At 43.5% G+C, this 21,825-nt stretch overlaps 1 protein-coding gene across 4 annotated transcripts; it reads left to right on the top strand.

Annotated features, from left to right (window-relative positions):
* The first annotated feature begins 1,297 nt into the window (after positions 1-1,297).
* On the top strand, positions 1,298-21,098 carry LOC125544851 (protein REDUCED CHLOROPLAST COVERAGE 1). 4 transcript variants are annotated; one of them, XM_048708626.1, is made up of 26 exons: positions 1,298-1,570; positions 3,444-3,546; positions 3,651-3,712; positions 3,806-3,898; positions 3,993-4,065; positions 4,757-5,119; positions 6,348-6,415; positions 6,520-6,651; positions 7,428-7,469; positions 7,854-8,378; positions 8,459-8,616; positions 8,713-9,265; positions 9,930-9,992; positions 10,083-10,184; positions 10,277-10,594; positions 10,667-10,759; positions 10,922-11,023; positions 11,115-11,219; positions 11,634-11,767; positions 12,752-12,935; positions 16,272-16,403; positions 16,766-16,878; positions 17,053-17,143; positions 17,687-20,079; positions 20,194-20,259; positions 20,797-21,098. In XM_048708626.1, the coding sequence occupies exons 2-24, from the start codon at positions 3,486-3,488 to the stop codon at positions 19,925-19,927; spliced, it is 5,808 nt and encodes a 1,935-aa protein (XP_048564583.1). In that variant the 5' UTR covers positions 1,298-1,570; positions 3,444-3,485; the 3' UTR covers positions 19,928-20,079; positions 20,194-20,259; positions 20,797-21,098. The 4 variants fall into 4 exon arrangements, with proteins under 4 accessions (XP_048564583.1, XP_048564585.1, XP_048564582.1 ...); XM_048708628.1 differs by lacking the exon at positions 1,298-1,570 and adding an exon at positions 2,042-2,420 and having other exon boundaries at positions 20,172-20,259; XM_048708625.1 differs by lacking the exon at positions 1,298-1,570 and adding an exon at positions 2,043-2,420.
* The last annotated feature ends 727 nt before the right edge of the window (positions 21,099-21,825 follow it).

Raw genomic sequence — 21,825 nt, 5'->3', positions numbered from 1 at the left:
AAAAATAAGCCGGCTTCCGAGGCACGACATAAAAGACCGACTTTTGAGGCTCGAGTCTGATTTGCTTCTGTGAAGCAGGCCTTGTAGCCTCTTATAGTTTATCCTAGCTCTTTGAAAGCTGGCTCTCACGTGACTTAAGCCGGTGTTATAACTTTGATAAGTTCAGGGTCAATACAGGCCATGATAGGCATTAGTGTGATTGACTTATCAAGAGTACAACCGTCCCTATGTTCCTTGTACACGTGGCTAAGATGCCCGCATATTGCACACCAATTTGGGAGCCTCTCATACTTCACCTTGTAGATCTGGTGGCATGAATCTCTGATCATCGACACCGCATTCTTTAGTGGCTTGTAGACATTAACTTTGACACAAACCCAGTAAAAATCGCCGGCAAAATCATGTGTGATTGGTTCAACATAAAGCACTTCTTCAACTTTCCCTGCAAGAGGCTCAACCAAGTGCACATATCTATTTGGGACATAGTGGATTTCTAGATGTTTATAGTATCGAGTTGCATCATGAAGGTTTCGTCACGCCGTCATAGGGTGTAATGACAGCAACGTCCCCTATGAAATTCCACGGCCCATCCTACATTACGCGATCCCAGTCTCCCAGGTAGAAGAATTACATGGTATAGGGACTGTCCTCTAGTGGTCGGAATTTCACATCATGCGCTAGATCCCAGGTTGCTCGCATGTTTCTGAAGAACCAAGCCTGGCATAGGGCTTATCTATATGTACGCGAGCGACAACCATCCACATGGTAGCTTCTGGAGGTGCTTCCTTCTCGTCGTAAACGACGTCGCCGAGGTCTTCCTCACGTAGCCCAAGCTTGGCCATCATTTTCCCTACCTCTGACGCAGAGCTTGATCCGGCTATCTTTGTAGTCTTCAATCCGTCTAACACTTGCTTGAGATGAAAAACCTCAAGATCGGGTGTTGATAAGGGAAGGGAAGGGGGGCTAACTCCCTTCTCGCCTCTGAGAGCAGGTCAAGGCTGGGCGCTAGTGATCCAAAGATCACCCCGGAGTCGGCCTGAATCGCTACAGAGGCGGATCGGGGGAGGGAAGGATGAAGGGCTCGACGGCGGCGGATCGCCTCCGGGAGAAGAAAACCCTAGCGTGAGGGAAGTTTGGGAGCTCTGGTCTCCTCTCAGGGTCATGACAGCTGGTCGGGCTGAAAGCCCATGATCATGAAGCAGCCTTGTGTGGTCCGGTAGAAAGTGGGAGGGAGAATGGGCTGTTCTCATAATGTTCCAAATCCATCCCTTGTCTCCCTCAACGCATCGCCTCAGAGAGAGAGAGAGAGAGAGAGAGAGAGAGAGAGAGAGAAAACAGCAGCGGCGAGGAGGTGGGGGAGTCGCGGGACCGGAGGGAAGGAGGAGTAGGGGAAACGGCGGGAAGTCGACGAGGCCCAGGAGCTGTCCGCGCCCCACGCGCGGGATGCGCAGGCCGCCGCTTCGCTGGTGGCCATGGCGGGGTCGAGGATGCGGTCGGCCTCGACCTCGCCCTCGGCAGCAGGGTGATGGCTCGCTGGTGGCGAGAGGAAAAGCTCGTGCACGGCGTCGAGGTGATGCCCTTCCTTCTCCTCTCTCAATTCCCTCTGGTCTCCTCTCTCGATCCCGTTTCTCTGCATCGCTTGGGGTTGGAGATGGCGAGCGGTGGCGGCGCGGAACGGGGGCACGGGCATAGGAAGAGGCCAGAGGAGCTTGGGGGTGGCGTTTGAGGGCGAGCTCGAGGCCGGAGAGGAGCGAGGCCGAGCTTGGCATGCGGCAGACGAGCTCGCCGGGCAGAGCTGGTTGCGGGCGGCGGAGAGAGCACGAATATGGCTGGGTTCTCCTTCGGGTGGGGAACCCCATCCCGTCCTCCGCCATCCTCTCCCGCGAATTTGGGCCGCCGGCGAAGAAATTTTCCAGAAAGAAGGTCTGACCCACCTGAACGCGATGTCTTATTCTGTGCCACGGTACGCCTGATCCTCCACGTCCTGAACCACGGAACATGAACTCTGATGAGTCCGGCGGCGATTGCCTAGCCCCCGAACAAAACTGTACGACGATTTTCCAGAGAACCGGGCCGGCATTTTCATCATTTGAAAAAAGAAGAGAACCGGACCGGGCCAATGAGGACCCTATCTTAAATCTCCACCGTTCCACCCTTATCAACCCCGCCTCCAACCCCTTTCGTTATCCATCTTTCCCTCCCTCTCTTAGGCTCCTCTGCTCACTACTGCTACCCCCTCTGCTCCTGCACCTCCATCCCAGTAATGCTTAGCTTGTAGACAGTGCACCTACCTCATCCCAGCTGCCTCTCTCCTTACCTTAGCTGATTGCTTGGGAAATTGACCTTCCATTTTGCTTCCTCGGGCCATCGGTACATCCTTGTCGGTGTACTGTCAAGAGCAGCTGAGCGCCAGGCCATCAGTAAATTCTTGGACCTGCTATTTATTATTTGGTTTCATATGTCTTTGTGTGTGTGTGTGTGTGTGTGTGTGTGTGTGTGTGTGTGTGTGTGTGAATTCACAGCTGTGTGGCCTTTTCTTGGCAATTTTTTTTAGCGTGCGCTTAATCGATATCCCTGGTGGCTTCTGTGTTTTCATATGCTTATGCGCATAACATTGTTCGTACCTCCCTCGATGTGCAGTGTGGGCATGGAACAACGAACACTGCTTCGCAGTTAAGCTCTCAAATTGTGCCCATTTGAAATTGGATATCCTTTCTATGGTCGTGTATATTTCCAATTCCCAAAACATCTTTCTCTTATTGTGAACTAGTTATGTGGAATCCAGAAATTTTAGCATTTCTGCCTGTGTCATGGTAAATTAGCCTCTTGACTTCTTGAGTCTGTTCCCATGTCCCTCGTTGCAGGCATGGTTTGAATTTCAGTCCCCTACTGCCTTGTTCGCCCTTCTGTAGTCATCTTCTTTCTGTCCATCATTTGCGCAGATTTTATGTCGAAGTGATTTTTCTTCTTCAAATGGATTAGATGTAACTTAGTCCATTGGTTCTGCTAATATACCTTATACTTTATCCCTTCGTAGCTGGCCGCTTGATGATTTTCTTTTTTTGGATTTTGGTCAGTTGTACCATCTATATATCATTACACACAATTATCTCATTTGGAATCACAGGAGGTAAAAAAAATGTTGACTTGAATTGACGTTATGGTGTTAACGCAACCATTGTTGCTTGCACTTCATTCTCACCATTGGTACATCTTTTTCTTGTCAATCCTGGATTGTGGGGTGTAACTATGTCTCTTTCACGTCTAAGTAGTGTGTATATACACATGTCAATGATAGCTCCCTTTTTTGTCCTAACTTCAGTTTTCTAGCCCTACCCCTGCAACCACCATCACTCTCTTCTATTCTGTTCCTTCTAATGCGTGCCACATGTTGGTTGTGAATCCAACTGATGTTTAATTTTCTTTTTGACCGTATGATCTAGGTGGGAATATTCTGCTGATCTTGCTCGCCGTTTGGCGCGCACATGGCGCCCAAGAGCAAGCGTGGGAAGGCCAAGGGCGAGAAGAAGAAGAAAGATGAGAAAGGTATTGTTGCCATGACACCTTGATTGGCTTTTGCTTGCAATAGTCGGAGAAGATAGTTGCTCTCTTGAGCTGATCATTTGCGAATTTCTTCGATGAATTACCAGTGCTCCCTGTCGCCATTGACATCACCGTCAACCTACCGGATCAGTCCGATGTCATTCTCAAGGTTTAGCTTCTTGCTGCCACAGTTCTTTCTGCACTGTTTGTTTTGCTTGATGCGTGATTTCATCAACAAGTATTCCTTCCTTGCTTGGCGCAGGGGATTTCCACGGACAGGATCATTGATATGAGGAGGCTGCTCTGCGTCAACACTGCCACATGTGCAATCACAAACTACTCTCTCTCGCATGAGGTATTTATAGCGTTTCCTTTTTCTCTTCATACTATATTACCGCAGCGGGTATCATTTTAATTCAATCCTGTTATATGATTTCATTTGTCGGTAGACTCGTGATGGTCACTTGAAGGATGGCGTTGATGTTGTGACACTGAAGCCATATACTCTCACCCTGGTAGAAGGTACATCTTATATCTGCAAAATAAGGATTTATTTTCTCAAGGCATCTTTAATCGACCCAAATAAATTTCTAATCCCCCAAACCCTTTTTTACTTAGGTTCATCTAATCCATTCCCAAAACATGCATAACTCCCAGAAGGTTTTTAGCTGACACGAAAAACAACCCCCCCTTCAAACATTTTGGCTTCCACCGCTGCCACACAATGCCCTCCCCAATACCCTACTAGCCACGCGCGAGAGTAAATTTTATTATTGTTAGGGTTGTTTGCCATAATATTTGCTGTGAGAGCCAGCAAACACTTGGATGTTTGTAACATAGTTGATGGCTAAGTAGTAAATATATGTTATACAACTTCAATTTTAATGCATTTTATTATTTGAGTTCGATTAGAATGCAGCATCCAAAAATGCATGATATTTTGGTAGTTAGTAGATTTTAAGAGCGGTTTTTTTGAAGTTGACTTTTGCGGTTGGATTAGAGATACCCTTAGATTGGTTAAACCCATTGTTTCTAGACGTGTGTTCTGTAAATTGTACCTTTGCACACCTATACACCTGACAGCACCTTCATTTGCATCATTTTGTCTTTGATTTCCATATATCGTATTATTACTATTAAATTCTCTTCTATAGTGTCCAGGGATAAACCATCTGTAACCCTACATCTTAAACTCCAAAAATTCACAATGCAGGGGAGTATGACGAGGATAGCGCATTGGTGCACGTACAGCGGCTGCTGGACATTGTTGCGTGCACCGCCTCCTTTGGCTCTCCGCCGCCGACGCCTCCTCCTCCATCCCCCAAGGATGCCGATGCCACCAAGGAGCCCTCCAACTCCAGCTCCAAGCCTGCAGCAGCTGCCTCCTCAGGTGGGCGCCGCATGGGCTCACCGCCGCCCCTGCCCAAGGAGTCAGCTCCAAAGGATGCTGATGCAGCGGCGGCCAAGGAGGACGGGGTCTCAGCAGAGCTGGAGGCAGAGATGAGCGGTGCATGCCCCCGCCTCGGAGCGTTCTACGAGTTCTTCTCCCTCGCTAACCTCTCACCGCCCCTCCACTGTAAGTAAAACCTCTCTCACAGCCTTTCCAAAGCCCTGTAACTGATCTCTCTATTTCACGCTCTCGTTTCATGACTTCTGACTCGAACTGTAAACTTATGCCCAATGCTACGTGCCGGCAGGCCGATCCCAGCCCCCTCCCAAGCCATAGATTGCTTTTCACCATGGCCGTTGGATCTCGCCCAACACAGCGCATAGGAGGAGAACAGCGTTCGCATCCCTTGCTCACAGGCGCACATGGGGAAGAGATGGTGCGCACATCTCATGCTTACATGGGCGCACGGAGCCTACTCCCACTCGCCTCGCTCAAATATCCCACCCACGCCCACAAGAGCCTCGTCTTTGACGGCTCGCAGAGTCGCACTCCCTGTATGCAGCACAGCCAGCAGCAGCGTGGGCCGTCTCGCTCCCAGCAGCCCTGCTGTCCTCGCAGCAGCCCTTGCCGGCACTCGTAGCAGCGGGCGTCACTGGTCGCAGCATCGGATGTCTGGCTCGCAGCGGTTACCGTCGCCGTCGCAGCATAGGCCGTCCGACTCGCAGCAGTGATGTTGCCGTCATAGCACCACATTCGCGTGCTCGTAGCAGCGGCTGTCGCCGCTCACAGCACCAGTTGTTGCCGATGCAGTAGTGCGGCCCTGGCTCGCAGCAGGGGCTGTCACCATAGCAACACCATGTCCGCGCGCTCGTAGCAGCGGCCACCGCTGTTCGCAGCAGTGGTTGCCGCCGTCGCAGTACCCGGTGGTCGGCATCGCACCTTGTGGTCACTGTCTAGCACCACGACAGAGAGAGGATGATGAGGTACCGGTCCTCACGGAAGAGGAATTAGTGTCTGCAAACTCAAGCAGAGATAAGGCTGAGGGACCACATGAGTGGTGCGTGGGGCCCACGGGTACGTGGCGGGTGAGCACGCGATGCGGCCGGCGCGAGATTAGAATGGGCCGCCAGATACTAATTGTTTTCCTAAACTTATTTGCAACAAAAGAACATTAAGGTGCCGTACTACTGCTAGCATTAGATTTGGAACCTCTGCCTTGATCTATTTGTACATATATTTTTGCTGTCTGCGTCACCATGGTTTGTCCTTGAGATGTTAGTTCATGTAATTTAACACTTTCCTCATTATTTTGAATGCTAAGCGTGAGATATTAGCTTGAAATTTGTTGAGCTGAACATTTCTCTAGCGAGGCAAATTCTTCCGTTTGCTGAGTTATTTTAACTCTTTCGATCAGTTATAAAGAGAGTGACTCAACCTCGACAGGAGGAGCAACCGTCTGATGACCATCTCTTCTTCCTTGAGGTAATCATGGGTAATAGTTATATCTTTGACAGCATTTTTGCGCTAAGATGCCTGCTAATTACATCACATGTGCCCTAATTGGAGAATTGTTGGCTGACTTTCAGGCAAAGCTTTGTAATGGGAAATTTTTCATTGTTGAAGCTCGGAGAAAGGGGTTCTTTAGTTTTGGGAAACAGCGTGTTTTGTGCCACAATCTTGTCGACCTATTGAGGCATCTGAGCAGAGCATTCAATAATGTTCGTTTATCTCACATTCTGGTTGTAAATTTTATATTAGGGTAATCTAAATTGTTACTCCCTCCGTTCCATAATGTAAGACGTTTTTGCAAACTATGTTAGCTTACAAAAACGTCTTATGTTATGGGAGGAGGGAGTATCTAATAATCTTGCATCCTATATTGTATTTTACCTTGTTATTAGATATCCCACTTAAAGCTGTAGCCTCTTCTGGACAAATGAACTTATATACACTTTAGAGATGAAATGTAGTTAATAACAGCAGATTTTTGAATCTACTTTTAATGTATATATGTGTGTGAACATTTGTGGTGTAGTGTGTACGCTTTTGTGCAGTAGTAATTGAGACGATGAAATTGAGAGAAGATAAGTAATAATCAGGATAAAATTCCTAACTTACGTCAGCCGCAAGAAGGTTTGAATTGGTAAAGTCTATTTTGGCAGCAGCACCGTGTCCTCCACTTTCAAGTTTCTACTGCCAAAAATAACAATCTGCCTACCAGATTTTTCACTTATTCGGATTGAAATTACGTACTAAAAATTGATAGTTGAGCATGCCAGTGCATTGTTGTAGGTTTGGAAAGTGGCATTTGCCAACAGTGGCAGTGTCAAATTCCCATTCTAGAAACTACTTGAGGTTCTTAATTACCAACAATTTTATAGCACTATTTAACTATTTCTGTAAGCCACTGCAGTCTCATTTTCCGTATCTCTAATTCTTTTCTATGACCTTGTTATATGAATTTAATCCTTTATGGTGCTTGCATATATATTAGGCATACGAGGATCTTATGAAGGCATTTTTGGAACGGAACAAGGTGTGTTACCCTTTTTTGGGTGTTTCATTGTACATATCTTTTTCTAAATTTCAATGGAAACTTTTCAGAAGACTGTGACTTTGCATTTGGATTATTGTGTGCTTGGGCATAATGATTGATCTGAAAAGGAGTTGAATATATTTTAATGCACTTTAAATATCAAACAACAATTTGGGTTCTAGGAATATCTACCTTCTACAGTTATGCTGATGTTCATATTCAGTTTCTTCCATTTGGGGCTCCTCTAGTATGTTGCGCTTGATTATTACATATTTACTTGCAGGTTCATATGAACCATGTTTTTGTATTCCATCCGCCATCAGACAACAGTTTTCCTATCTAATGCTGCATCATGACCTAATTATAACTGCTTGTATGTTGCAGTTCGGAAATTTTCCTTATGGTTATCGTGCAAATACATGGCTTGTTCCTCCGATTGCTGCCCAGTCACCATCAACATTTCCTCCCCTTCCTGCTGAGGATGAAACTTGGGGAGGCAATGGAGGTGGTTGGGGAAGGGATGGCAAAAGTGACATGTTGCCATGGGCAGATGAGTTCCTGTATCTCACATCCATGCCTTGCAAAACTGCTGAGGAGAGGGAAATTCGTGACAGGAGAGCATTCCTACTGCACAGTCTATTCGTAGATGTTGCCATGTTTAGAACTATTGCAGCCATCCGGCATGTAATGGAGAGTACAGATGTGTCAACAGCAATCAAGATAGATGAGGTCTTGCATTCTGAGACGGTGGGAACTTTTAGCATCACTGTCACAAGAGATTCTTCAGATGCAAGCTGCAAGCTGGACACTAAGATAGATGGAAGCCGAGCCACAGGAATGGACTCTAAGCATCTTGGAGAGAGAAACCTTTTGAAAGGAATAACTGCCGATGAAAACACTGCTGCACATGTATAAGTTCAAAATTAAGGTGATCTTTCTCATATTCAGGTAAAAGAGAGGCTTTTCCTAATTTTGTCTCTAATTTGCAGGATGTTGACAGTTTGGGCATCGTGAATATTAGATACTGTGGGTATGTTGCTGTAGCAAAGGTTAACAATTACGAGAAAACTATTGTGGCTTCTTCTATTAAGCCTGCTGATATCACGGATCAACCTGAAGGGGGTGCCCATGCATTGAACATTAACAGGTTGGTAGCAATGCTTTGTCTTGTTTTTCTAGTTATCCACAAAGTTTATGCTGCTTATCCCATTCTTTCTTTATTATATATATTTATTGTTTTTAGTTTGAGGATGCTCCTAAATGAAGCCAATGCAACTGGAGAAAAAAAGTTACCAACACAAAGTCACAGGCAGGAAGAACTAACTGCAGCACAAACTTATGCTGAGAACTTGTTGAAGGAAAGTCTTCAAAATCTTGAGGAAGAGGAGACTGGTAAACAATCATTTATGAGATGGGAACTTGGTGCGTGTTGGGTTCAGCACTTGCAAGATCTGAAAAAATCTGACAAAGACAAAAAACAAGGTGATGGGAAGGAAAAGAAGAAAATGGTGGACAAAGCTGTGAAAGAGACAAAGATTGAAGGGCTTGGGAAGCCTCTCAAAGCTCTTAAGCACCCGAAGAATGCGGTTGATGCTTCTGGCAAGGGATCCTCATCAGGGAACAAAAGTTTGACTGATGCAACAAGCTCTGGGGAAAACCAGAAAGTTAATCCATCATCTGTTGAATCGCCTCAAGGAGACTGCATCGCCTCCGAGAGTGAAATCTTGCTGAAGGATGTATTACTTGATTCCGCCTTTACAAGGTTGAAAGATTCAGAAACAGGACTCCACCAGAAGGTAGAAATGCATTAATCTTCATAGCAAGTGATGATTTCGCATCTGCCCTTTGCTGTCTTGCATATCCAACTCATACCCTCCTCATTTCAGCATTTAGTTTTATAAATAAATGTCCTATTTAAAATAGAGTTTCCTTGTGATTATTAATCTTCGGCAATCATATATATAACTGTCAGTATTAAATTTCATGTGATACTGTGTTTGCCAATATTGTGGATACCAAGGTATGCTGTGGAGGGGTTCATGAAATGTGTTCTTACCTGACTCAGAACCTCAAAGTTGTGGAGCCTACCTCAGGTGCACTAGGGGTTGATAAATTGTAGTGCAGCTGGCTAGGGGTCTTGTGCTTTCCCATCCTACACCTGCTCGAGGCCTCGCTTAAGCAGGGTGCTAATGCTTGTTCTTCTAAATTAAAATTTCACCGGTGCTAGTGCCTGTGGACGAGTGTTTTTTACATCAGCGCGTGGTGCTTCAAACAACATCAAATATGCAAGGCTTTTCACCTTTCTTGATTTTGTCAAATCCACTTCTGAATTCTACAAAATAATAAAATCAATTGTATGAAACAGACTACGTATTGTTTTAGCACCCTTGCTTACCAAGTGGCCATTTGTAGCTACTAATCATGCATAAAGTTCATACACTAATCTCTTGTGCTCCACAGTCACCATCTGAGTTGATTGAGATGGCTCTGAAGTTCTATGATGAAGTTGCGCTTCCTAAGCTGGTACGCATCATTATATGGGACATGAATAAGTTCCCACATGCTTATCCTTTTTAGTCATGAGGCATAATAACTAACCAAGAAATTATTTAGGTTGCCGATTTTGGTTCATTGGAACTTTCACCTGTTGATGGTAGGACCTTGACAGATTTCATGCATACGAGGGGCCTACAGATGCGCTCCCTAGGACGAGTTGTAAGTTTGCAACAATTTTTCATTTGAACATGATGAAATGTCATTTCTTTTTTAGTGCTTGATATGTCCTAATCTAAGAATTCCCTATGTAGGTCAAACTTTCAGAGAAGCTCTCACACGTACAGTCCCTTTGTGTGCATGAAATGATAGTGAGAGCATTCAAGCACATTGTCCGATCTGTGATTGCAGCTACTTCAGACATGCGACAATTAGCATTAACAATAGCTGCAGTGCTGAACTTACTTCTTGGTGTTCCCGAATCTGAATTTTCTGGAAGTTCTCCTGCTGTGCATCCCCTAGTGTGGAGATGGCTTGTTGCTTTCTTGAAAAAGCGATACCAGTATGACCTCACAGAGCAACATTATGTTGATGTGAGGAAATACGCTATACTGAGAGGACTATGCCATAAGGTAAACATGTTTGAATCTTTTTAACATTTCTCACACTCGGTGCATTTTATTGAGCTTAAAGGTTGCTTTTAGGTGGGCATTGAATTGGCACCCCGAGATTTCGTCATGGATTCTGCTTTCCCGTTTTACAAACAGGACATTATTAGCCTTGTCCCCGTACATAAGGTAAAAGTATTTTCCTCAGTTCAATTGTTTTTATCATACTGTACAAAAATCACATTGTGCTGTCATGGCTTGATCATCACATATGGCTATCAGTGTTTTGAGAACTTGTTAGATAAATGAGTGGCACATAAACACAACTGACGTGTTTTTTTAAAAATGCAGCAAGTTGCATGCTCATCTGCAGATGGAAGGCAACTTCTAGAATCCTCCAAAACGGCTCTTGACAAGGGTAAACTTGAAGATGCTGTTAATTATGGAACCAAGGTACCTTGTAAAATCTTGTGCATTTCTTTTTTTACAATTCCTTATCTGTCATATCTTGGGAACTCATAAATTATTTTATCTATGAATGTAGGCTCTTGCCAAGCTCATAATGGTGTGTGGTCCCTATCATCGAATGACGGCTGGAGCTTATAGCCTTCTAGCTGTTGTTTTGTACCACACTGGTGATTTTAATCAGGTAAATGGTAATTCAGGTGCACAGCAGATAGTTTGTAATAATTGCTATGCATATTTTGAAGACAATTGAAGTGATAGCACTGTTTAGTTAAGTGAGGAATTGTTGAACGTCAGAGATAGAAAGACTTGTGCCATTGCACTTTCTTCATGTAGATATTTGTGTAAACTCAGAAATAATATATACTTTTAGCATTCTCTGCTAAGCAAGTTTTCAGTTACACTGAGTGAAGGATACTTAAAGGTGTTATAATTTTGGATTACACTAACTATAACACCGAAGGAACATATAGGGAAGAATACAGTACAAATTCTGATAAAAGTGTGATTTTCTTCCAGTTTTAGGAGGAGTTACGTTAACATCAGCAGATCTTAAGTTTTTCTGCATATTAATAACTAGTGAAGTTGAAAATTGCAGGCTACAATATATCAGCAAAAGGCCCTAGATATCAATGAGAGGGAACTTGGGCTTGATCATCCTGATACGATGAAGAGTTACGGAGACCTTGCTGTTTTCTACTATCGTTTACAGCATACAGAACTGGCTCTGAAGTAAGTTCAGTTTATGAAATACTCTTGTTTTATTCATGCAGCAAACCTACAGTTTCACAAGGGTTGAGAAAATAGTCATTCCAGGTGTAAGTTGAAGAAAAGTTACATATATCCAAAAGAGTAGGAGACCTCCCTTAGGGTATTTTATCTAGCAAAGTGCTATGTCATGCTGATGAATTTTGCCATATTAAATAGTCTTGCTATTGCTGCCAAGAATATACTTACTATCTTCTCAGGTCATAGCTGTTTTTTTCGCAAACTTATTATGTCAAATGTGCATATTTGGTTCTCTCTCTCTATGCTTTATTGTTTGGATTAAAAAACTAATCTTGTCTTATGATAATAATGCTAAAAGTGAGTAGGAACTAGCTGCTTAGTCTTCTGAGTCTCCAATTTCTTTGTAGTGTGGTTTCGTGTCTGAGATGCTATCTCTCAGCTCTGACTCCATTATTGTTAATTACAACAGTTGAAATAATATAACTAGACCCTTGCATGAATGCCATCAACATATAACCATCAAACCTAATGCTAACGCTTATAAACTCATAAATGCTAAGTGAATCCTTAGGTAGTGATATGTTTCCCTGATATTGTAGCTAAACCACAAGCATATGTATTATCTTTCTTATTCTTGGGTGAGGTTGCAGAGGGTAAAAATGGTATGGTATTTGCTTCTAGCCTCAAATCGTTAAATTATTAATTGATGTCATGTAAAACTCTTATCGAGGATGGACCATAATTCCCTTAAGGTCATATGTCTTTAAAGACTGAAGATTCAATAACTGTTTATTTACCTGTGCATGAGCTTGTCTTGAAGGTTATTTCATAGATATCAAAGCTATTGCGATATGGGAAAAATCTAAGGTTTGAATAAACAATGTGCTATACCTGCTATCCTCTTGATACTCCTTGCAGTATATGACCCTAATGATTTAGATTCATTGCTACAGTGTCTACAAAAAATTAACCTTTGGTGCAAATTAGGTACGTCAAGCGTGCATTATATCTTCTACATCTTACATGCGGACCATCTCATCCAAACACAGCTGCGACATATATTAATGTAGCCATGATGGAGGAAGGCTTGGGGAATGTGCATGTAGCTCTTAGGTACTTGCACAAAGCTTTAAAATGCAACCAGAGATTACTTGGGCCTGATCATATCCAGGTAATTGTCTTTCTCAACATAAAAAAAAAACTTATGGCAAATGGCATGCTTTTGTTATTTTAGGGTGAAATGTACACTTCGAATAATTATTAAATGTGAATGATGTTCATTTCGTGCCACTTTACAAATCATACTTGTTGACTTGACAACACATCAAAAAATCTTAAGTGGATGCCTTCAATGACTTAACAAGCTATTGTCAAAACAATCAGGAACGAACTGTGTTAGGTCCAACAGACATATGTCGATGATAAGTCAAATTATGCAAGGCTAGGCGCTGTCAAGATTGCATCATTGGACCCCTCTGGGCCAGGGTATGGGCCACAGAGCCCAAGAGAGGCATCATCGACCAAGGAGGAAACTTACCATGCGACATATAAGGAATCCCTATAGGATACGTAGGAAAGGCTGAATGTTTTGATATCAATACCAGTCCGGACTCCTACCACCTACATGTCTGATGGCACTGACATGGCGACCGCCATGGCAGTGCTATATAAGGCCAAGATCCGGTTTCGCATAGCCTAGATCCTATACACCATGTAGAGATTTTGACGCTTCCCATCGAGACCTGGCATATCTCGTCGAGTTACCACAATCTATGTTTTTAAAGCGTCCCTAAGGCGATGCCTAGGCGTCGAAGCGCTCCCCCTCTGCTTTGGAAAATCGACCGCTTTGGGCGCCTAGGCGTCCAAAGCGCCCGCCTAGGCGCCAAAGCGCCCCCCTCCCTAAGGCGGTAAGGCGTCGCCTTAAAAACATAGACCACAATTCACCGAGTACCCCCCCCCCCTCTCCTGACATTGTAATCGATCCCTTGTATTATCCCCGCATATAAGAAAAATAGTAAGGCAGGAAGTTGCGCTTTCACCCACCTTGGGGGCTTGAACCTCGCTATATCGTGTGTCCCATTCTTTGTTCTAGATGCACCAGTAGCTTGACGTGACGTTCCCGCGACTACAAATCCATGTACTCATTCTAGTACCGCTATTAGGACACGACGAAAAAATCTGTCAACGATATGGGAGTATGATTCCACGCATTAGATTTCAAGTCTTTCTTGCTTGCCTTGGCCCTCACATAAATCCGCCTTATGGGAAAGCACTTCCTCACGCTCCTTGCAGCCGGAGATTTTTCCTGGCCTCCACAATTCTAGATATGAGCTTACAAGGTTGTCCCCTCATGTTGCCACACGGTATATGCATTCATTGTGGTGTGCACATCCGTGGTTCTAATCTCAAAAAAATTGTAGAATCATGATGAGCAACATTGGTGTGGTATTAATGACCCACAAGTGTAGGGGATCGCGACAATCTTTGAGGAAAGTATTACAACCCAAGTTTATTGATTTGACACAAGGGGAGCCAAAGAATACTTATAATCCTTAGCAGTTGAGTTGTCAATTCAACCACACCTGAAAAAGAATACTTGCTCGACATAATCTATTAGTAGAAAAAGCGATGTAGTGATTGTAGTTGTGGCTGTGGAAATAGTAACAAAAGCAGCAATTCCCGGCAGTTGCCAAGAACAAGAGTAACGTAAAGAGATCAACAAGTATGAAAAGCGTAGGCATGGGAGTGAATAATGGACGTCGCATGGATGAAATCAAATATGTAATAGATGTAACACAATCATGGCAAAAGTGCATAAAGAACCGTCGGGAAGTTAAGAGGACAAAATCATAGCAAAAGTGCTTGGAAAAATAGATACATTTGAGACGTATCAGGTACATGCATGGAGCTTCAAGTTAGCTGGATACTTGCATAACCAAGGAACTACATCAGGATTACTATGGGAAGCATTCGGTTGGTTACGCCGAGGCCTACCTCACCCCACAAAATGTCCTCTCTGTGATAAGGTGGAGGAAACTATTACACATCTATTGGGTTGACTGCGTCTTCTCCTAAGCAGGTTTGGATAGGGACCCTTCGATATGTTGGCCTAGTGCACTCAGTACCGGTCTGTCTGGCTCCGATGCGGTGACACCGGCGGGTGCCACCATTCCTTCCTGGAGGGTGTCGGTGGTAACCATCCCCCACTTCCCTCCGCGTGCCGGGGGAAACCCTAGGACATGTCCGGGCACGTCGTTGGCGTCGCATCCCTTCTTGGAGGTGCTGCTTGGTACGTGGCGGATCGGAGCCTCGGGCTGTGGTGGTTTGTTTCCGGAGGGCGCAACGGTGGCGGGTCATGCGCGCTTTGTCGAGCTGCCGTTGTTGGCATTTGTTTCTTCTTTTTCTTTTGGGCTTGATGTGCTGCTTGCCCTAGCAATGCTATGTGTATGGTGTTGGTTGCTTTGGAATACAAAGCGGGGGGAAACCCTTTTTCGGTAAAAGCTTTGTGTCGCAGTGGATTGGTAGAAAGAAGAGTTTGTAGAAGCCCTAAGAAGGGCAACACCCTTTAATTACAGCACGATCCCTCTAATCGCTATACACGGCCAACACTTGGAGCAAAGCTGCCAGACCCCTCGCACCCGTCGACACCCATTGCTTGGCTTTGGCCTTGATCATGTCAAGCATGCGAGCTGTACCGACAATAGCCAAGGATGTGCCTTTCCGGACCAATAAGAATGGGCATGGGTCGGCCCACTCGCCGCCTGCAACAATGGGGTTAGCCGTTACAGCCACATGAAAGATGAGCATGTGAGTGGCCCGAAGAGACGGCACGGGCACCGCTACCACCCGGTCCAAGCTCAAAGAGCTGGATGGAGCCAGACTACCGGAGGTGCCAGCGCTAGCGACGCAGTCGGCTGAGCGGATAGCACCACCTCACGTCATGGAAGCCGCGTCCTCTTCATGCTCCGGTTCGCCGTGGAGGCTTCCGGGGAAGACCTCTCTGGCCCTGCGGGTGGCCAGCACCGGTCGCACCTGTTGAAGTGTATATGTGGATTGCCTAGCCTTTTTCATCAGTTCGGATTTTTGGTTGCATTGGCTAGTGCATGAAGCTTAGCAGCACCACCCGTGTCCCTAGCCACTTAGTGCGGCGACGGGGGTGGCGACTGCTGCACCGGTTGAGGAGGGGGTGGTCTCGGCTGTTGCGCAAGTGGCCTAGGATGCACAGCCCCACCCCTGGCGACCAGCGCGGCGGCAGGGTAAACGGTGTTGGATGCCCCGCCAAGTTGCGTGCGGAGGACTAAGTTGAGGAAGTGACGGAGGGTGTCCGTGCTGGCTCATCGTCCGAGAATGACGGGAGCATGGGAGAAGTAGTCGCTTGCATGTTCCACAACTCAAGAAAACACAAAAGTGCCTCGATGCATTTCAGACCCAGAAATAAGTGTTTTGTTTTATCATTTTCCATGATTAACTGTTAGATTCAAGTGACATATTCTTCTGTTTTGTGTAGACTGCTGCAAGCTACCATGCTATCGCCATTGCTCTCTCATTGATGGAAGCTTATTCGTTGAGTGTTCAGCATGAGCAGACAACCTTGCAAATTCTTCGTGCAAAGCTTGGACCAGATGATCTTCGGACTCAGGTTTACTTCTACAGTTCTACTAAATGATATTATTGTAATGCTGAAAACCTACTCCCTCTGTTACCAATGGATGTCATTTTAGAATACATTTAGTATAAAAGAATTAACTTTGAGCACTAATATAAACTAATGTATTTTATTTTAAATATGAAGATAATATTAGTAGATTTTCCATCAAAGTACTTCTGTAATACTAATTGTGCATTTGAGAGCCAGTCAATGCCCAAATGGCATCTAGTTAGTAACAGAAGTACCTCGATTCTTTTCCCACTTGAACTATTACCTTAGCTATATGAAGAGAACCATTCCCTTTTCAATTATTTGCAAGGACAATCTTAATATTGTTGCCTTCCACGTTACAGGATGCTGCAGCCTGGCTTGAATACTTTGAATCAAAAGTAATTGAGCAACAAGAAGCTGCCCGCAATGGAACCCGAAAACCCGATGCATCAATAGCTAGTAAAGGACACCTAAGGTGCGATTTAGTTCTGCCAATGAAAGCAAAATTAATCCTAGAGAAACTTCTATTGTGTTGTGCTAGCTAGTGCACAGCACATAATCTGGTATCAGTTATCATAGATATTTGGATAATGTACACTGTTTTGGACTATACAGATGCTATAGTAACTGTATTTGTTTGCCCTTGCAGTGTATCTGATCTTCTTGATTACATCAATCCCAACAAAGAAAACAGAGGAAGAGATTCTGAATCAGGCAAGAGGAGGTACTCAAGCATAAAGGTTAGTTGCTAATTTTTACTTCGGCTAAAATTGTTTTCAAGATAATGATTATGTTCTCATTAAGGAACAAGTTTAACTAAGGCAGAGAGAAATAAGAGCTGCGAGATGGTTACCATAGTGTAATACTAGTATTAAATGAATATTTAACTCATAGTGCAATTGGTCAGTTTCTCGAAGAGAAAAAGGGAGACTTACAATTGTTCACAACAAAGTTAACAGGCAGCAAAATAGTATATTTCGGTTTACATAATGACTAGGTAGATAACATGCAATAATATTTTGTATCTTTCGTGGATTGAACCTGTGCCGGTGGCTCTCATTTATTCTGTAGTGTTACCAATATGATTTCTACCTACACAATTCCGGCCCTTCCTGTATATCTGGAACTCAATGAACCTGGTTTCCTTTTTCCACAATGCTAAAAGTTACACTACATTTTTCTTCCATGAAAGCATTCATGTTATCACTCGAGTAACTTGACATTTAGTATTTTAGCATTACTGTACATGGCAGAATTTATTCATTGTATACTCGTCCTGTCAGGTTTTATCACATTCGAGTGAGAATTCAAACATAGAAAGTCCTGATATATCTCCAAGAGATTCTGCTATTGCAATCACAGACGAGGAAAAACGAATTAAGGGGCCATTGCAAGATGATAGTGCTAAGATCATGGATATTCCTGAAACTGAGGTTAAAGAGAGTCCTTTATCCGTGGAGGCTTCACCACCTTCTGAACAACTGGTAGAGAGAGCTGAGGTGAACATCAGTTCACCTGAGGAAGTTTTTGATGAAGAACAGGATGATGGTTGGCAGCCTGTTCAAAGACCTAAAACAGCTGCAGTTTTAGGAAAACAGATAAAGCATTACCGTCCTGCCATCAGAAGGACGTATGACCCTGACAATCATGCTCCGACAGATGCTTCCCAATATAAGCCAAGGAATTCCTATTCAAATAACCGTTATTACTTCTTAAAGAAGAAAACTATTGTACCTGCAGCATACGCAGATCCTCAGCAGCATATGAAAGTCCAGACATCAAGTGCCAGGTTTGGTCGTAAGATATACAAGGCTATGACCTACCGGATTAAGCCAGGGACAGCATCCTCAGAAGTGCAAGATACTTCTAGGCTCACAGAGCAGATGGGTGGTAAAGAAGAATCCCAAATAGCTTATTCACATGTACACAATCGTTCGGCAGATCTGAAAGGAAGTGAGCCACATGGACCTTGGGTTGAAAGTACCGGAAACCCACCATCATACAAAGATGTTGCATTGGCACGTCCAGGTACAATAGCCAAGACTCAAATACAAAAACCTAAAGATGATGTACTGCAACCATCACTTGGTCAAATTATCGCACAAGAAATGAAGGATTCCTTGGTAGATACAGTTCAAGTGGACCAGAGGTCCGTGTCCTCAAGTACCAATAATTCCAAAGAGGTAAGCATTGTGCCAACAGAAATGCAGCATTCAGAACAAAGAGAAGAGTCACATAGGGAACATGAGATTGACGACACGGGGAAAGATAGTTTACCAGATAAATTAACATCAAATACTGAGAAACCTTCTGGCGGTGGCCCTGCAGATATTAAGACAGACATGACCTTGCTCAGTAATAACAAAGATCAAGAACCAACAAGTAGTGACAATTTTGGTGCAACCACTGAGTTCTCAGATTCAACAGTACCCACAGAAGCTGAAAATAGTGGAAAGTCTGGCATACAATTTCTAGAAGAATCTCTACCTACTAATAGTGAACCTATTACAGTTTCAGCACATACAACAAGTATGCAGGGAGGCGTTGGAGGTGTTGAAAGTGAGAAGTCAAAGCCTGACTTGCTTCTAAGTAATATTGATATAAGAGAGATGTCTAATAAGAAGCTATCTGCTGCTGCACCTCCATTCAATCCGTCTCCTCCAGCTATCCTTAGCCCACTTGCTGTAAGTGTCGGTCTCCCACCACCAGGTGCTGTTCCAGGTGTCGGCCCTTGGCCTATGAATGTCTCCATGCATCCTGGACATTCAAATATGGTGCCAAACGGTCCTCCGCTGTGCACATCCCCACATCATTTGTACCCTCCTGCTTCTCGGTCTCCTAATCTCTTGCATCATGTGCCATTTCTTTATCCACCATATAGTCAACCGCAGATGGTTCCAAGCAGCACATTTCCCATGAACACCACTATTTTTCGCCCTAACCATTATGGATGGCAACCTTACATGAGCCCAGCTGCATCTGAGTTTGTGCCTGGACCAGCATGGTCAAACAATCATCCAGTCACTTACACCCCCAGCCCACATGTTGCTGACACTATTTCTCAGTCTTTAGCAGATACACATGTTCTATCTGATGCAGCTGTTGTTAGTATAGGACCTTCGCTGGACAGCAATATGGTTGCAGTAAGGGAGGAAATGGAGGTCCCTGTGGAGGTATGCAGTGGTAATTTGATCAGCAATAAAGTTTTGGGAGAGGAACATGACAAAGAGTTAAAGGATGCTGTTAATGCTGCACTTAATCCTGATAAGCCAGGAGATAGCATATTTGATATTGGTGGAACGAAGCTGGGAGGCAGCATGAAGAATGAAGATGAGGGTAGCTTTAGGATATTTGTAAAGGGGAAAGGCAGGCGAAAGCAAACTCTGAGGATCCCGATAAGTTTGCTTAACAAGACATATAGTTCACGTTCCTTCAAGCTTGACTTCAACAGAGTAGTCAGAGAGAACGACATCTTCAGGCCATCAGGCGTTTCTTTTGCTGAAGTAGTTTCTTCTGGCAACTGAGAAATATTCCACCAGAGTCAAATATTGACCTATACCATCATTACCCAAAGAGAATTACGATGGATCTCTCATTTGAAAGATACTGAAATGTGACACTCTTATTTTTGTCTGAGCATTCGGAATGCAGCAACAGTGCTCCTTCAGTGTTCCAGGTAATCATTTTTACCAATATTGTAAGAACTCTTTGCTCCCCAATAATTTTCTTTGCTCCCCTATTATAGATCTCAATCATCTAATATGCTAGGTGTCGCTTTTCAACTTTCTAGATCTGAAATTCTTCAATCCAAGCTACTCTGAAAAAATCGATGTGTTTTGTTTCCACTTCAAATCAGGTATGGCTCCTTCTCAGTAATCATTTTAGCCTGTTACATGTTGAACTTGTTTGTACCCCATACACGGATCAGTTTTGGGTGTAGTTCTTGGTAATGACTACATCTTGTTATAAGCATATATAAAAAGACTAGTGTTCTTTGAAGCACCTTTGGGACCTTCACAGATACGACGCATGTAAGAGAGGGTTAGTCACTGCTCCAATAAAAGTACAAAGTTTCCATGTTATTTTCTCAGTTCAGCCTCTGTTAAAAGTACAAAGTTTCCATGTTACTCTCTCCATAAAGAAATATAAGAGCGTTTAGATCACTAAAATAGTAATCTAAACACTCTTATATTTCTTTACAGAGGGAGTACATCTTTCATCTATGTATTAATAGTAGCATATTATAGCATCTTTCATCTATCAAAGTTCAGCCTATGCATATTATAGTGACACTTACTTTGGGGCGGAGGGAGTATTTATTTGCAGCTTCCAAGCTACGTTTTCTTGTAGTGACGTGTTAGCTAACTGTTCTCTGTTCGCACATTGCTCTCAGATGTCGACAATTCCGTGTGGAGTGCAGAAGATTGCAGGGAGTTTTGCGAGATCCGGAACTAATACAAGATGGAAGTGTTAGCAAAAAGATACATGGCAGACTGATTCTTTTCTACAGTTTTGATAGACTGAGCAGAATGTTTTCCTCAAAAAATTGGGCTGAATTTTGGTCGTATGGAACTTAGCTTCTAGAAATTTAGAAATTGGTTTGCTCACTGCATCCTGTAATAATCTATTGCGTCTTTTGTGAGAGAAACTGATGTTATTCTTTTGATGAGAATAGTAACAAGAGTATCTCCAGCAGTTCTTCTCTCCCCCAATAATTTTTCTTTGATAGACTTACCAAAAAATTACTCTAGCACCTACCCTTTAACAATAAACTAGCAAAAGAGCCCGTGCGTTGCAACGGGAGTAAAAAGACACACACGCCCTTATTTTATTTTATTTTCTCCTTGCAAGGTTTTGTTGTCGCGTGCATGCGTGATTATAGATGGTTGCACTCTAAACAACATTTTGACTATTGAATGGGCAAAATAATGTCATATCCAGTTTCTGCACATTTTTAATCAAATTTCATATATTACATGTTAGAATTGAAATTATGATTGAAAAGATATGAAGATTTTTGAAAAACATATGATACAGACTATGGGTTGATTTTCAGAAACTGTAGGGAGCTCTGTGTAAGAATTAAAACTTTTTCTTCAGGTCACTTAAAATAGTATTGCGGGTTAATTACCGAAAACTATAGGGGATTTTCTAGGAAAATGAAACTTATTGTCTGTTTATCACTTAAAAATTAAAACAGTATCACGGCTTAATTATCAGAAGCATGCTTAACAACGGAGCAAACACCAATTGCCATGAATTAGGTTGGCTAGGTAAAGGTTAAGTTTGATGATGACAAAAAGGATGGATGAATTAACAATAAAATTCTTTAGATTATAATATGAGACATAAATCATAGCCATAAAATTGGATAAACACCCTATCTTTATATTACAGTACTGGTAATAAAAATATCGTACAA

This window comes from Triticum urartu, chromosome 3, assembly GCF_003073215.2.
Source record: "Triticum urartu cultivar G1812 chromosome 3, Tu2.1, whole genome shotgun sequence".
Taxonomy (NCBI): Eukaryota; Viridiplantae; Streptophyta; class Magnoliopsida; order Poales; family Poaceae; genus Triticum; species Triticum urartu.
Note: the sequence above shows the minus strand (reverse complement) of the source record. Positions and strands in the feature narration are given on the sequence as shown.